This window comes from Daldinia caldariorum (assembly GCF_022478825.1).
Source record: "Daldinia caldariorum strain CBS 122874 unplaced genomic scaffold F4812scaffold_14, whole genome shotgun sequence".
NCBI classification, from domain to species: Eukaryota; Fungi; Ascomycota; class Sordariomycetes; order Xylariales; family Hypoxylaceae; genus Daldinia; species Daldinia caldariorum.
Genome location: NW_025953050.1, coordinates 459,464 through 472,866, shown reverse-complemented (window position 1 = coordinate 472,866; position 13,403 = coordinate 459,464). Strand labels below are relative to the sequence as shown.

Genomic DNA, 13,403 nt, shown 5'->3' with positions numbered 1-13,403 from the left:
TACGAGGCGCTATGCAGCAGCGTGTTCCAATGCAACGGCACGCTGAACGACGGCCTGGGCAAGGCGACCAACAGCCGGCGGAGGCGGGACGTCCGGCGGTGGCTCTTGGCCCAGATGAGGGGCCCGCGGGACGAGGCCGAGTACCGCCGGCATGAGGCCAAGACGGGTGCCGCTACCGCTACCGTTACTGCTACTGCTACTGCTACTACTAGGTACGGTTATAATAGATATGCGCGTAAATAAGAATCATTTTAGCATATGGATACCTAGGTACCTAACCTATGTATTAGGTATGTATGTATGTATTTGCTTTATTTCGTGTGTGTGTGTGTGTGTGTGTGTGTATAAATAAATCCAAACGGCGTAGTTTTTCATCTATCCGGCGTGCCTGGCGTATCTAATGTAATGTAAATAACAACAACAACACCACCACCACCATCGCTTGGAATTGTAACAGGTACATAAGGTTTAGGTAGGTACTATACTGTACTGTACTTTTATTCTAAACCGCCTGGCTGTATCCGCCCAACCGCCTTTTCCGACCGTATTTATACCATTTCCTCGCCTCGTCGGCCCAGAACACCGAGCTCGCCAGCGCGACCAACCTGACGAGATCAAAAAACGCCAGGGCCTCCGTCTGGAACACCTCCTGGAGCCAGGGGAAGTAGATGACGAGCAGCTGGCCGGCTATGCTCAGGGACACGGCCCAGTTGAACAGCTTGTTGGAGAACAGGCCCACCTCCCCGCGGAAGACCGACTTGCTCTCCGACCGGCATGTCAGCGCGTTGAACATGTCGAACAGCACGAAGCACGTGAACGTCATCGTCGTGTCTCGCCGCGAAACCCCCCCGTCTTGCATCTCGTGCGTATATACCATCATGGTACCGGCCATGATGATGGCGGCCGAAGTCAAAACACGCTGGAGGAGGGCCCTCGTAAGCACCGGCTCGCTACGGGACCGTGGCGGTCGAGACATGACGTCGGGATCTACTCGTTCCACACCTAGAGATTGCGCTGGCGGTCCGTCCATAATGATATCTTTAAATCCGGTTAGTAATCGTAGGATCAAAAATGAAGCAAAAAAAGGGGGGGTACTCACTGATCCAGAGAATCTGCATGGCATTTAACGGGGTCTTGAACCCCATGCAGGTGCAGATAAAAACTAAAGCTAAGCTAGCTACGCTGGTACTAAGCTGGAATGTGATGAAGTTCTGAATGTTGTTGAATATGCCCTTGCCTTCTTCAATAGCGCGAAGGATAGTCGAGAAGTCATCATCCGTTAGAATCATGTCGGAAGCCTCCTTTGCTACGTCCGTTCCATGTAATCCCATAGAAATACCAATGTCAGCCTTCTTCAATGCCGGCGCATCGTTGACTCCATCTCCAGTCATGGCGACAATATCGCCGCGCGATTGGAGGGCTCGAATAATTTTCAGTTTGTGATCCGGATTTGTACGTGCAAAAATAGTCGTGTTCTGTATCGCCGCCGTAAGGTCGGCATCGCTCATTGCATCCAGCTCCTCGCCCGTGAGTACGGGTTTCACTGCGATTTGCATGCCAAGTTCCTTTCCGATGGCTAGCGCTGTGGTTGGAGCGTCCCCAGTAATCATGATGACCTTGACTCCGCCTCGCATCAACTTTCGAATGGAACGAGAAACTCCGGGTCGTGGAGGATCGCTCATGCCTACCAATCCAGCAAAGGTCAACCCCCTGTACACTTCTTCGTGAGACGGCAATTCCGGACTCTGACTATCGTTTCGACTTAGCGGTGTCGTACTTCGAGTAGAAACACCATGCCCGGATTTGCTTCGTGAAGATTTGGTAACTGGGCCGCTTGCGAACGCTAAAACTCTGAGTCCCCTTTCCGCCATTTTCTCAGCTGCCTGTAATGCCTCTTGGCGCCGGACAGAGTCCAGGATAACTTCGCGGCCATCTGCAGTAAGGAACGTGTCGCAAGCATCGAGAACCCTATCGATAGCGCCCTTCATATAGGCGTATTCCTTGTCGCTATTCCCAGGTTGCGCGCCGATTACCACGCCCATCCACTTCCTTTCGGAGCTAAAAGGGGTCTCGGCTGTTCGGGGACCAATCGACTCCCTCACGTCGTGCTCCTTAAATCGATCGAGCAAATCAAGCATTGCAACGTCGGTTGGCTGCCCAACCCATCGCGTATACGGGGCAAATTCTCTCCCTTGAGAATCCGATAGTACCGTTTTAGCAGATTGAGTAAGGCGCGCATTGTTTGCGATGTTGCCGATTCGTAGGATTCCTCGTACGGCGGTATTAGGCGTTCTTTCTGCTTCGTCATCCGAATCGACATCAATCGGTTGCCCTGAGCCAAAATACCACATCTTCGCTGTTGTCATATGATTCATGGTTAGCGTCCCTGTCTTGTCGGAGCAAACAACGTTGACAGAGCCCAACGTTTCGACACTCGGCATCTTTCGAACGATAGAATTATGTCTTGCCATACGATGGACGCCGAGAGCTAGGGTGACCGTAACAATAATAGGTAGTCCTTCAGGAATTGCGGCTACGGCAAGCGAGATGGATATAGTGAAAATCTCGAGGATATTTTTGCCTTGCAATAGACCAACCAGAGATATCAAAGCAATGATGCCGAATGATATTTGGCTAAGTTGGTTTCCTAAATTGTCCATGCTGAGTTGAAGGGGGGATCGGGGGCTTTCGGTGCCCGATACGCTCGTGGCGATCGTCCCGAAATGTGTGTTGCCGCCAGTAGCGAAGACGATGCCTTGCCCGTGGCCGGACTTGACCAGAGTACCCATGTACGCAATATTGTTAATACCATGATTGCCTGCATCTTGTCTGATTTCTCCGTTATACGAAGGGGGAGATAGAGCAGATGGACTAGGAAGCCGTAATGCACTCTGGCCGAACGGGGCTGGCGAGGGGGTACGGAACCGGGTGTCGGCAGTCATCCTTAGCGGCTCATTCTCCCCGGTGAGGTTCGACGCATCAATAGTCAGATCCGCAGCCCTCGTGATCCGGATATCGGCCGGGATACGGTCACCGGTAGTGAAAAACACCAAATCCCCTGGAACCAACTGGGATGCCATTACCTTGGACGATGTAGCTTCCAATAATTCCTCTCCTGGCGTCTCTGATTCGGATCCAATTGGCTTCTCTTCGGGATCGCTTATGGCGGGGGGCCACGTTGAATTCTTAATTCCTTGCGAAGGCCGCGCCGGTTGCGCCCTAACTAGATGAGCATGATTGGGAACCAGGTGCTTGAGAGCTTCGATCGATTTCTCGGAGCGATATTCTTGCACAAACCCAACGGTGACGACGATCGTTACAGCAATGGTTATACTGAGAGCATCATCCATATTTCCAACGAAAATCGAAAGGAAGGCAGAGGCTAGGAGTAGGATAATGAGAGGCTCTCGGAATTGCATTATGAATCGAAACCATAGAGGATCAGGGGGGTCGTGAGGGATCTCATTCGGGCCAAAGTCTCCCAGTCGCGAGAGAGCCTCCGTAGGTGAAAGGCCATGTGTTAGAGAGGTTTGAAGCTGCGCTGCTGCTTCGGCGGGTGTTAGAAAGGAATAGTTGTCTGCTATGGACTACGAGATAATAAGATATGTTAGCTAGCTCATTCTTACTCTGCGCGTCGAGATATCCCTGAGAAGGAAAACCTACCCGTGACTGAGCAGATGTGGTACGGGCATGTCCCGGTTTCCTAGTAGTCGACCGTGACCGTTCGTTGAAGTCATCTCCATTCTGATCATAATCCCCATCTATTCGATTTATGTTCGGTACCGCTATAGGAAGTAGTGACTCGTTATCGGTCTCGCGATCGCGCCATGGCCATGGCATCTTGTGAAGGAAGAAGATGGGCAAACCGCAGAAACGCAGTGCTACATCGGGGGAGAAAGAAGATCGAAGATCGGATTACATTAACAACCGCACCAGCAACTGAGGATTGTTTGTTGGATAATATAGCAAGATGTGTATTTGTCGGAATTATAAAGAGGTAGCTAAAGAAAAATGCATATTAACGAGTAAATGTGAATAAAAGTGACATCTGCTAGTTATAGTGGTAGTGGTATCTAATATCTATACTAGAGGTAGGTAGGTAAATGTAAATAAGATCGTACTTGGCGAACTTTTTGGCCCAAATGCGCATCTGGAAGACGTGGACCTTATTTTTTCCAAAATTGGGGCCACACAAGCCTAGAACCAATACGCTACTTATGGGGGGGGGAGTGCCCTGTAAGGCAGGCTCGGATCTTTGGAAAGTTGCTTACCGATTTTGTAGGTACCTGCCAAGCTAGGTAGGTACCTCTAATTGAGCCTACCTGGTATCTCCAGGGCTGTTTACCTGTATCTAACCCATATCTTACAGGTAGGTTAGAGGTAGGTACCTAACGTTAGGTAGCATCCAGCGCCAGAGTAGCACGCTATAACAACGCTAAGACAAGATGTAAACCCCTTGTTGCAGCGGTGCAGCGTGGCTGCGTTGGCTGCAGACCTTCAGCCTCATACCACGAGCGACCTTAATAGGGATACAGAATCGTCACAGGTTACCTAAAGAATCTAAAGGGTTTATGTTGTGCATATACATACCCAACCTTGCATAGGATACCTGTTCCAAGTTTGATGACGGACAAGGTTCTTTATTTTTAGGGGAATTTGACTTATACTGACGTTGTAGTTTAATGCCATCATTACATAGGTACCTATATATGTAATTATATTAAATTCCAGTTGAACAACGAGTAGCTTGTATTGTAGAGGATATCGTTTTCGGCTTCAAGCTTAGGTACCTCTTATTAGGTATCCGAGTTATATAGGAGGCTTCCGGTTTACAAGTTGTTCCGCAAATATCTATAGTCTGATGAGAGCCGTTAGCGGCAGATGTCTTAAAGTTCCAAAACGAGCGGATACTTTAGGTACCTAGGTAGGTATTTGCTGATGTACGTAAAATACATGTACAAGGTACAGAATACAAAATATACATATGTACATAACCTAGGCTACCTGAGATAAATGTGTTACCAGCCACAGGATTTCGACCCGGAAGGAGTTTAGTTCTAACTGTACATTCGTAATCAATTTTCCCCCAAGATTTCTGGGGGTGTATCAATTCAGCACATACATTGTATCTGCAGGTAGCAGCCTACCTAGACGTTATCCAATTATGAGCCACAGCTTAAGTCACAGAGAAACCAATCAACATGGGTTATTCACTCTAGCTGACCCACTACGTACCCTAGTAGACCTCCAGCCACTTGGATTTTAAACATGGAAACGAATGATTTTTTTTTTTAGTCGCTCTCTTCAGCAATCTTTTCGCTTGCGGTCAGTGGACGGACCCAATCTCGAATCACCTTTTCCCTACCCGTTCCCCCCCAAAGCTTCCCCCCTCCACTTCTAATTTCAGTCTTTCATTCAACCTATTTGCCCTCTTTCCAACATTGCAAATATCTACCAACAGTGCTCGATATATACTTGCTAAGGCTTACCACTCCAATTCTATTAATCGCGCGCAATATTTACAATTGCGCATCGCTCGCGCTGATTGAATTGTCGGTTTTAAAACGAGTAAAACTCGGTGCGAGCGCTGGCTTCTAACGCGGTCTGCGCCCAAAACAACACGCGCTCCTTATTTCCCTTGTTTACACCCACCCCGATAACCTCCCGCCTTTCGTCATTATCTTAGACAACGGAAACCTGACTCTGACGCGTTGTCGCACCCGTAGAAGGTCCTTATACATTGCTTTAATGTCATAATTATCGCTCAGCTACCTTTCATTCCCCCCCATTGCCTTAAACCTCCTGTTCTTTCGAGGTACCCTGTCATCGCTGTCGCGATGTTCTACTCCGAGACCTTGCTCCAGAAGACGGGGCCTCTGGCCCGAGTCTGGCTGTCGGCAAACTTGGAGCGCAAGCTCTCCAAAACCCACATTCTGCAGTCCAACCTACCTGATAGTGTCGATGCTATCATCACCCCAAACCAAGCGCCTATGGCGCTCCGCTTAAGCGGTCAGCTTTTGCTCGGTGTCGTCAGAATCTACAGTCGAAAGGCCCGCTATCTCCTCGATGATTGCAACGAAGCTCTACTAAAAATTAAAATGGTTAGTCGCTTTTCTTTATGACTTGACCGTCTTACTCTTCTGCTAACTTGAATGACAGGCTTTCCGTTCAACTGGAAACAATGATATACCAGAGAATTTGAATATGCCTAATCGAGAAGCATTGATGCTTCCTGATCAAATTACTCCTGCCGATAACTTAAATATTCTACCACCGCCAGACGCTAACTGGTTGCTTGGTCAAATGGAGGACGTCAACGCTCCCCAAAGTAGCGCGGGTACTCGAGGCCGTGGCCGACCCAGCAACCGTGATATTAACCTGCAAGAGGACTTCAACAACAGCCAGTTTCTACACGATGATCGCATGGACGAAGACGAAGTGGCACTCGCCCCCATGGACGACTTGGAGCTAGATCTTGATTTTGGAATGGATATCGATGAGCGACCCCGAGGCGATAAGAGTATTGAGATGGGCAGAGATGCACCTCCCCCTAGGCCGGTTGAGGACGATATTTTTAGCGAACTGGATGTTGCTCCATTAGCAAAGGGACCTGACCGTGAGCCATCGCTAGCCCTCGATTTTGGGGATGATAATGTGAGAATCGCGGACGGAGATGGCGACATCCCAATGGACGACGATTTCCAGTTCAATATTGGCGATCAGTCAGTCGCGCCGGAGATGGGCGGCGCCCTCGGCCTTGACCGAGCTCGCATTTCAGAGTCTCCTCTCTCGGACATCGACGAGAACGTAGCACGAGATGTAGAGGAGTGGACGCGTCTTAATAATACTAGCATCTACGAACCCGGTCAAGAACCTGAGGAGCCCGAAGCCCTTCCCCAGAAGAGGTCAAAGAAGCGCAAGGTCTTCGGATTGGACCCGTCTACTCAACTTACTAGCGCGCACATTAAAGAGCAACAACAGAGCCACGAAAACATCCTGAAGGCACCCACCTTTATCTCACGAGACCCTTATTTCTTGGCTTTAATTGAGCTAAGGAATAGCGCCAGTTTTGTATCTAACACCATGGGTGACGGACGTGGCAAAGCGTGGGCTCTAGAGTTGAGGGGACTATTATCACTTGATTCCATCAAGCCAATCAACGATCTCAAGAGAAAAAGAGATAGCGGCGTTGCTGATGTTGGCGAGGAAGAGGAACAAGGAGCTTCTAAATCGCCTCGTTTGGAACTGGGTGAGGACGAAGATGGACTAATCGTTGCTGATGCTGGCCTGGGCGAACGCAGCGTTGCCCCTGATGGCACTATCCTTGAGATCGCTGCCGATAACACCATTGTACAATACGACGATGATGATAATCACCAGCCCCGCGAAGGAAGTCCGATGCCTGCGTTTGACGAAACCACCGCACCCTTAGTACATCCTGCCGATAGCGGCCCGGTCTCGATGGGTACGAAACATGCAGTGCACGTCCTTCGAGATCTGTTCGGCGAAGAAGCAGCTACAAATGAAGAGAAGCGGAAGAAGTCAGTGGTGTTCCAAGAGCTTCTCCCCGAAGGAAGGACGTCGAAAGCGGATGCTACAAAGATGTTCTTCGAATGTTTAGTGTTAGCAACCAAGGATGCCATCAAAGTTGAGCAGAAAGAGGGCACGCTCGGTGGCCCTATCCGAATCAGAGGAAAGCGTGGTCTATGGGGCGCCTGGGCCGAGACGGAAGCCGGCGGAGAAATTGCTAACCAAGAACAAGTGGCGCAACCCGATCACCAACAGCCAGAGCCTGCTATGGCGACGCCTTCTAGAGCTGTAGCGGCGGCGGCATGATTGCTTGCTTATCGCTTATCAACCGGGTAATTGGTGATCGTGGCGATAAAAGATGAAGTAATGGTTCATGTATATACTTCGCTGCACTTATTGGGATATTCCTCCCCGAGCGATTCTAACAAACAAACAAACATAGTCTACGGGGTGTCACGGCGCATGGGATATACGGGGGCTAGGGAGATACCACCAGCCGCGGGCGTATTGGTCGTCAAAATCATGATGGGAGTTTTCATTCGGTTCGGGCTGGGGGTTGGTTGGTTGCATTCTGATTTTATGACTTCAAGCCTTAGATAGTAGCTAGGGGACAGAGTCTGATAGGTAGGTAGTATTGAAATAATGCATCGCAAGAGCGTTGTTCTTTTTTAAAAAGTTGGAGGTTCAAATGAGAGGTATGAATGATATTGTTGCTGTATTGTTAGTGATTTTTGAATGTTATAAGATACCTCCTGGTGTGGATATCGATATGTTTTGAGTTCCATGTAGATTACTGCATAAGATAAGGGATAAGCTTTCAGCTCAGTTTCGAAGGTTTTAGATGTACCTTAGCTGTGGCGTCAACGTAATATGCTACGTTAGCTTGTACGGATCCGTACCGTACATAACAGAGCTAGTTTATGTACATATCAGTGATCAGCGACCCACGTAATCAGCCTCAACTCCAACTTCATTACTACATCTTTCCCTTTAAAGTCTTTGTATGAGTATAGAAACAATGTACTGGAGCTTCAAAACAGCCACCCCATCAGCTTTTAATCATATTTCAACCCTACTATATAGTCCGTGTTTCTTCTCACTTTTATACTACTCTAATAATTCTAACGCGCCGTCGCCACTACTAGCTAACCTTGATTCGCCTGGATGATCCGAGCCACGAAAGTATCCCACTGAGGACAACAACAACGACAACAATAACAGCGCATTAGACGGTACCGAATTGGCCAGTTCCCAAAGTTTAAATTATAATTGAGTCGTATATATAAACCACGAAGTTTCCCCCTCCACATTTACTCGGCTGTCCTTCAGAGAGGGTCATCGACCCCTGACCCATCATGTGAATATTGATCAAATATATTCGCAACTGAGATCTAAATTCAAGACTTCAACACCTGCGTCATAACTTTTTCCTTGGACTCCATTACTTAATATAACTGGAGTAAACACAGACAAACGAGGAGAATAAACAAATCGAGTTCGCGAACTGGCTATTCGCAACTTTGGCTAGGACAAGGTGGCTACAAGCTTTCATTGTTTTGTCATTTAGAAGTCAAAGCAACAATGGTCAAAACTTTGGTTGATTTATGTACCGCTGTGTGCATTAAAAATGTTCGAGGCAAGTTTAACTTTCATCTCATTCACTGTTCCAACGTTGGCACTGTTCTAATCACTATTCCAATCACTGTCGGGCTTCACAATTCACTATCATCCCTCCCTCATCTTTTTTCTACTGTGCCAATCTCTTTCACTCTTAATACTGCATCTTCCCCTCAATTTCTACACCGCACGCAGTCCCGTCCCTGTTACTCGTACCAAAATTTCGCAACCGACTCTAACATAATGGGCCTCAATATAGATATCTTCGACGTGGGATCCACTCCCTACGGTCTTGTTCGCCCCATCCTTATGAAGATTGATAACGCTGCGCAACTACGAGAGATAGAAGAGAATTCTCCCCACATCCAACCCGATGACGCCGAATGTTGGCAGCGCCTCATAAACCGACATTTCCCTAGTCAAGTAAAGAAGCACAATTTCGAACCCCGCGACCCTAAACTATGGCACAAAGTCTACGAAAAATACAAGGCGATCGAGGTCGAGGAAAAGCGCATCGCATTGGAGAAGCTGACTTCTAGCCTGAAGACCATTAAGAAGGAGAAGCAGGAGAAGGCCAGCACAGTGATCAATTACGACGCGAAGATCCTTGGCCCCGCCCCAGGTCGTCGCAAAGGTTTGGGCGGGCGAGATGTTCCTGGCGCGGGCGGCCTTCGATGGGGTGGTGGATCGCGGACCAAGACAACATCGGCTCGGAGCATTATGCAGAAAGCTAGACGAGAAGCCGCCGAAATCAGTCGCCGAAACAAGCTCGTGACCCCCACCGGCCAACTACCCGTTCGACAGGGGCAAATTATTCAAGCTCCGCTTGGTATGCGAGAGGAACATCGGATCAAATCTCTTCCTACTATGCCTACCCCAAGGAGAATTCAAGCGCCCCAGTCGCGAACCGGAGAGCGCTAGGACCGAGAACAGAAGGAACGCGAGGCTCGGTTACTAAAGATGAAGAACGGAACTACTACGAAGAAAGCTACTATTCTCTCAGACGACGAGCTTAACGAAGACAATCAATTCGACGACGACGACGATGATGATGATGAGGTTCAGGAAGGAGGAGGATTAAGTGTCGACGAGCTTGAGGACCTCTTCGACGATGACGCGCCTTCTACATCTAGCGCCCCCAAGATTGCCAAAGCTCCTCGGAACATGCCATCTTCTTCTAACCATTCGGCGCCGGGTCCCAACCCTTCTCGCACTTCTGGCTTATCCAGCCTCGCGAAAATGAAGATGGGCCTTTCCTGGAAGAACAAGCCTATGAAGGTTGTTCCCGTGACGACGCCTACGCAAAACCCGTCTTCTAAACCAACAGCATCTTCTCCGCCGCCAAGAAAGGCCACGGCGGCTTCGCCTCCCCTGAAACCATCGGCGCCCTCAAAAGCGCCCTCTTCGTATCCTCCTCCTCCTCCTGCGACTGGGTCTGCCTCCGGTAGCTCAGGCGCCGACGCTACTAAACCCAAACCCAAGCCGCCTATCCTCGGACAGAAGCGAAAGGAACCTCCTAGCATCTTCATGAAGCCCAAGCCGAAAAGCCGACGAATGTCGTAAGGGGAGGCAATCTATGTCTCGCACTACAAATTTCAGAACCAAACACTACCTACTCGTTTAAGGAATCGTCAAAATGCGGAACGTCGCTCAGATACGTGGGACTGGCTGCATGGACTTTTATCCTACGATGTTTTTTTTCTTTTCTCTCCTTTCGACCACTTTTTAGAATCCCCCTTTTTTATCTAAAGGGTGATGCTCTGCTACCAGACGAGCACAACGATGATACCGGGGTTTCTCCCCCTCCCTAACTTCTCTGGACAACGATTTCTTCTTTTTTTTTTCAGCCTCCATAGGGAGGATATGAGAAATCCTTTCACACGGCGTTGGGGGCTATGGCATTTGCAGGAAGGATTGTTATTATTATCCCACGGTGCTTTTCTTTTTCTTTTTTTCATTACGGATTCAGATGCGCTTTCTTTATGTATCTCTAGAAAGCATTTGCAGCATAGCACAGAGAGAATTGGTTGTCTTAGGTACCTACCTACCTACCTAAGTATAGACAGCATTATTAATATTCACCGTCTTTCGTCGATGCCGCCGTGGCAAGCTAGGCGGAGAGACACGCGCCAACAGGGACTTGGTGGCTAGATTGTACACTACCTAACATATGTACTACAAGAAGAGAGAGCGGTGCGGTGGATAAGGCATGTTGCGTTTTTGCAATCTTATTAGAGTGAAATTCATTGAGTTTTTTTTTTAAAGACAAGCGTAAGCGTTTCTTCTACCTGACTGGAGCGAATCACGGTGGGTTATCTTAGATCTTAGGTTAGGTTAGGTAGGTATATTTGAAACTTGTTCATATTATTTACTACGCCGCGATGAAAGTCCCGTCTTGGTATATTCTACTCAGGGGCGCTATGAGAGGGCCACCACTCGGAGGATTAGTTACAGTAGACAGTCAGTTTTCTAAGTTAGTAATGACCTAAATATCGAACCCAGAACGCCACGCCACATCATCTTAGGTATCTTCTAAGCACGCGTCTGCGCGTTCGGCCCGTGTGTGTTTTGTTTTGTATTGTATTGTACTTGTGTGGTCTATTAGCAGTGACTACATGTATGTAACGTAATGTCATTCCAACGTCTTTGGCCCAAAGTCTACTACCTCTAGATAATAGATACCTAGGTAAGCATAACAACCTTAGAGCCCGTTCCTCTTTTACGTAAAAGTATCTAACCTAATGTAGTAGTTGATACCTCCCCTTGTATTTTACCTGCTAAGGCCTCGAGGGAGGCCCATAACGGTCTTTCGGGGTTTTCTCTGTTCTGTTCTGTTCTTTTTGTTTCCCTGCTTGGTAGAACTCGTCGGCAAGGTAAGATAAGGTGAGGTGAGGTGATACTATAGGTCCTTTTTTTTTCTTGTTCGTTGGTCTAAGAAGTATGCGTAGAGGTTTGGGTACCTAAGTGGGTAGGTAGTAGGCTGCGCAATGCGACGGGAGAGCGGCACTGGTCAAGTTTGGAGAGGCAGATGGAGGGGGACAGAGGCCAGAGTTTGGTTTGGGAGGGAGAAAAGGAAGGAAGAAAGAATAGAGGTTCTATTCTCGGCCGCCGCGCAGCGTTAGGACCAAGTGTAGGGTTGCGTCGGCGACGATGGCGGCTTCGGTCATGGTTAATTGGTCGTGTCTGGAGTGGGATGAGATGTTAGTTATAACTGTTTTATTTTGGTGGAAACGGAGGGAGAGAGGATGGGAGGCAGAGAGAGGAGAGAGACGAACAATTGCTTGCCGCCGTAGATAAGTCGCTGCTGGTCGGGCGTGATTCCTTCCTTCTCCTCCACCTTCTTCTTCACATCCTCGATCTGTGGAGATAGGTACGTCAGTTAGCTTTGCTTTACTTCCCTGAAGTTTTTAGATGTATGCATATGTCTGTCTGTCTATTCTATCTGTCTGCTTGCTTGCTTACTTACTCCTCCTCGGTGGGAATAGAAGTAAGACGAGACGACGACAAGGACAGTAGGTGACAGCTAGCCACCTAGCTAATCGCCGCTCCTTGAGACGAATAGAAAAGAGACGTAGAACGAACGTACCTTGGAAGTAGGCTCAACGTCGAGCGAGATCAGCTTGCCCGTAAGGGTTCTCACTCTGTGTCGTGGTGTTAGCTCCGTCCGTCCGTCCGATCTGATCTGACGAGACAGTCAAGTGGAACCTGGTTATGAGAAGAAGGACGACTTACTTGATCATCATCTTGGCGGTTGTGTAAGTTAAGGTGACGAGAGGGAGAAGAAAAGTTAGTGATCTAGACTGGGGTGTGAGTTCCGAAGACGTTGGCTCTTGCGGGCGCGTGCGGTGTTATGGCGGAAGAAAATGGGAATAAGATGTTCGATAATTTGCGACTTGGTAATGGCTGGTTAAGGTTACCTATGATAAGTGACGGGGGAGAGAGGTACGGACAAGAGGTACCTGGGCGGTAGGCGGGCGTGGTGGGGTGTTGGTGTGCTACCTGAAGTGGGGTTACCTGCTAGTATGTATTTACATACCTCTATTAGCCCCGCCTGAAGCAAGCACTTCAGGTGCTCGCATCACAGGTACATATAGTAGACCTACCTAAGATATATCGAATTGCACTATTGCACCTAGGTATTAGGTATACTTAAGCAGCTTAAAATTCTTAGTATAATGCCAGCGTAGATGACTAAATATTCATATCTTTATGAAATAGCCTTCCCTCTATTTATAAGCTGAGACGGGATTTGTCTA

The 13,403-nt window shown here is 48.4% G+C and overlaps 5 protein-coding genes across 5 annotated transcripts; 3 read left to right on the top strand and 2 right to left on the bottom strand.

Annotated features, from left to right (window-relative positions):
* Positions 1 to 255: 255 nt before the first annotated feature.
* F4812DRAFT_437197 (calcium-transporting ATPase type 2C member 1) lies at positions 256 to 4,168 on the bottom strand. The gene is made up of 3 exons (XM_047934904.1): positions 3,664 to 4,168; positions 1,100 to 3,587; positions 256 to 1,038 (listed from the first exon to the last, which is right to left on the bottom strand). Exons 1-3 carry the CDS (start codon positions 3,838 to 3,840, stop codon positions 503 to 505), a joined length of 3,201 nt encoding a protein of 1,066 aa, XP_047788014.1. The 5' UTR covers positions 3,841 to 4,168; the 3' UTR covers positions 256 to 502.
* A 1,204-nt stretch (positions 4,169 to 5,372) lies between these two features.
* Positions 5,373 to 8,465, top strand: F4812DRAFT_437194 (Rec8 like protein-domain-containing protein). Its single transcript, XM_047934903.1, has 2 exons — positions 5,373 to 6,101; positions 6,160 to 8,465. Exons 1-2 carry the CDS (start codon positions 5,838 to 5,840, stop codon positions 7,834 to 7,836), a joined length of 1,941 nt encoding a protein of 646 aa, XP_047788013.1. The 5' UTR covers positions 5,373 to 5,837; the 3' UTR covers positions 7,837 to 8,465.
* A 33-nt stretch (positions 8,466 to 8,498) lies between these two features.
* Positions 8,499 to 10,203, top strand: F4812DRAFT_437192 (RNA polymerase II transcription factor SIII subunit A-domain-containing protein). The gene is made up of 3 exons (XM_047934902.1): positions 8,499 to 8,612; positions 8,676 to 9,166; positions 9,407 to 10,203. Exons 2-3 carry the CDS (start codon positions 9,112 to 9,114, stop codon positions 10,066 to 10,068), a joined length of 717 nt encoding a protein of 238 aa, XP_047788012.1. The 5' UTR covers positions 8,499 to 8,612; positions 8,676 to 9,111; the 3' UTR covers positions 10,069 to 10,203.
* Positions 10,108 to 10,789, top strand: F4812DRAFT_466156 (uncharacterized protein; the record flags this gene model as incomplete). The annotated part of the gene is made up of 1 exon (XM_047938524.1): positions 10,108 to 10,789. The coding sequence occupies one exon, from the start codon at positions 10,108 to 10,110 to the stop codon at positions 10,708 to 10,710; it is 603 nt and encodes a 200-aa protein (XP_047788011.1). The 3' UTR covers positions 10,711 to 10,789.
* Positions 10,790 to 12,242: 1,453 nt separating this feature from the next.
* F4812DRAFT_461389 (uncharacterized protein) lies at positions 12,243 to 12,890 on the bottom strand (the record flags this gene model as incomplete). Its single annotated transcript, XM_047937857.1, has 4 exons — positions 12,243 to 12,330; positions 12,423 to 12,505; positions 12,734 to 12,788; positions 12,880 to 12,890. 4 exons carry the CDS (start codon positions 12,888 to 12,890, stop codon positions 12,243 to 12,245), a joined length of 237 nt encoding a protein of 78 aa, XP_047788010.1.
* Positions 12,891 to 13,403: the final 513 nt, after the last annotated feature.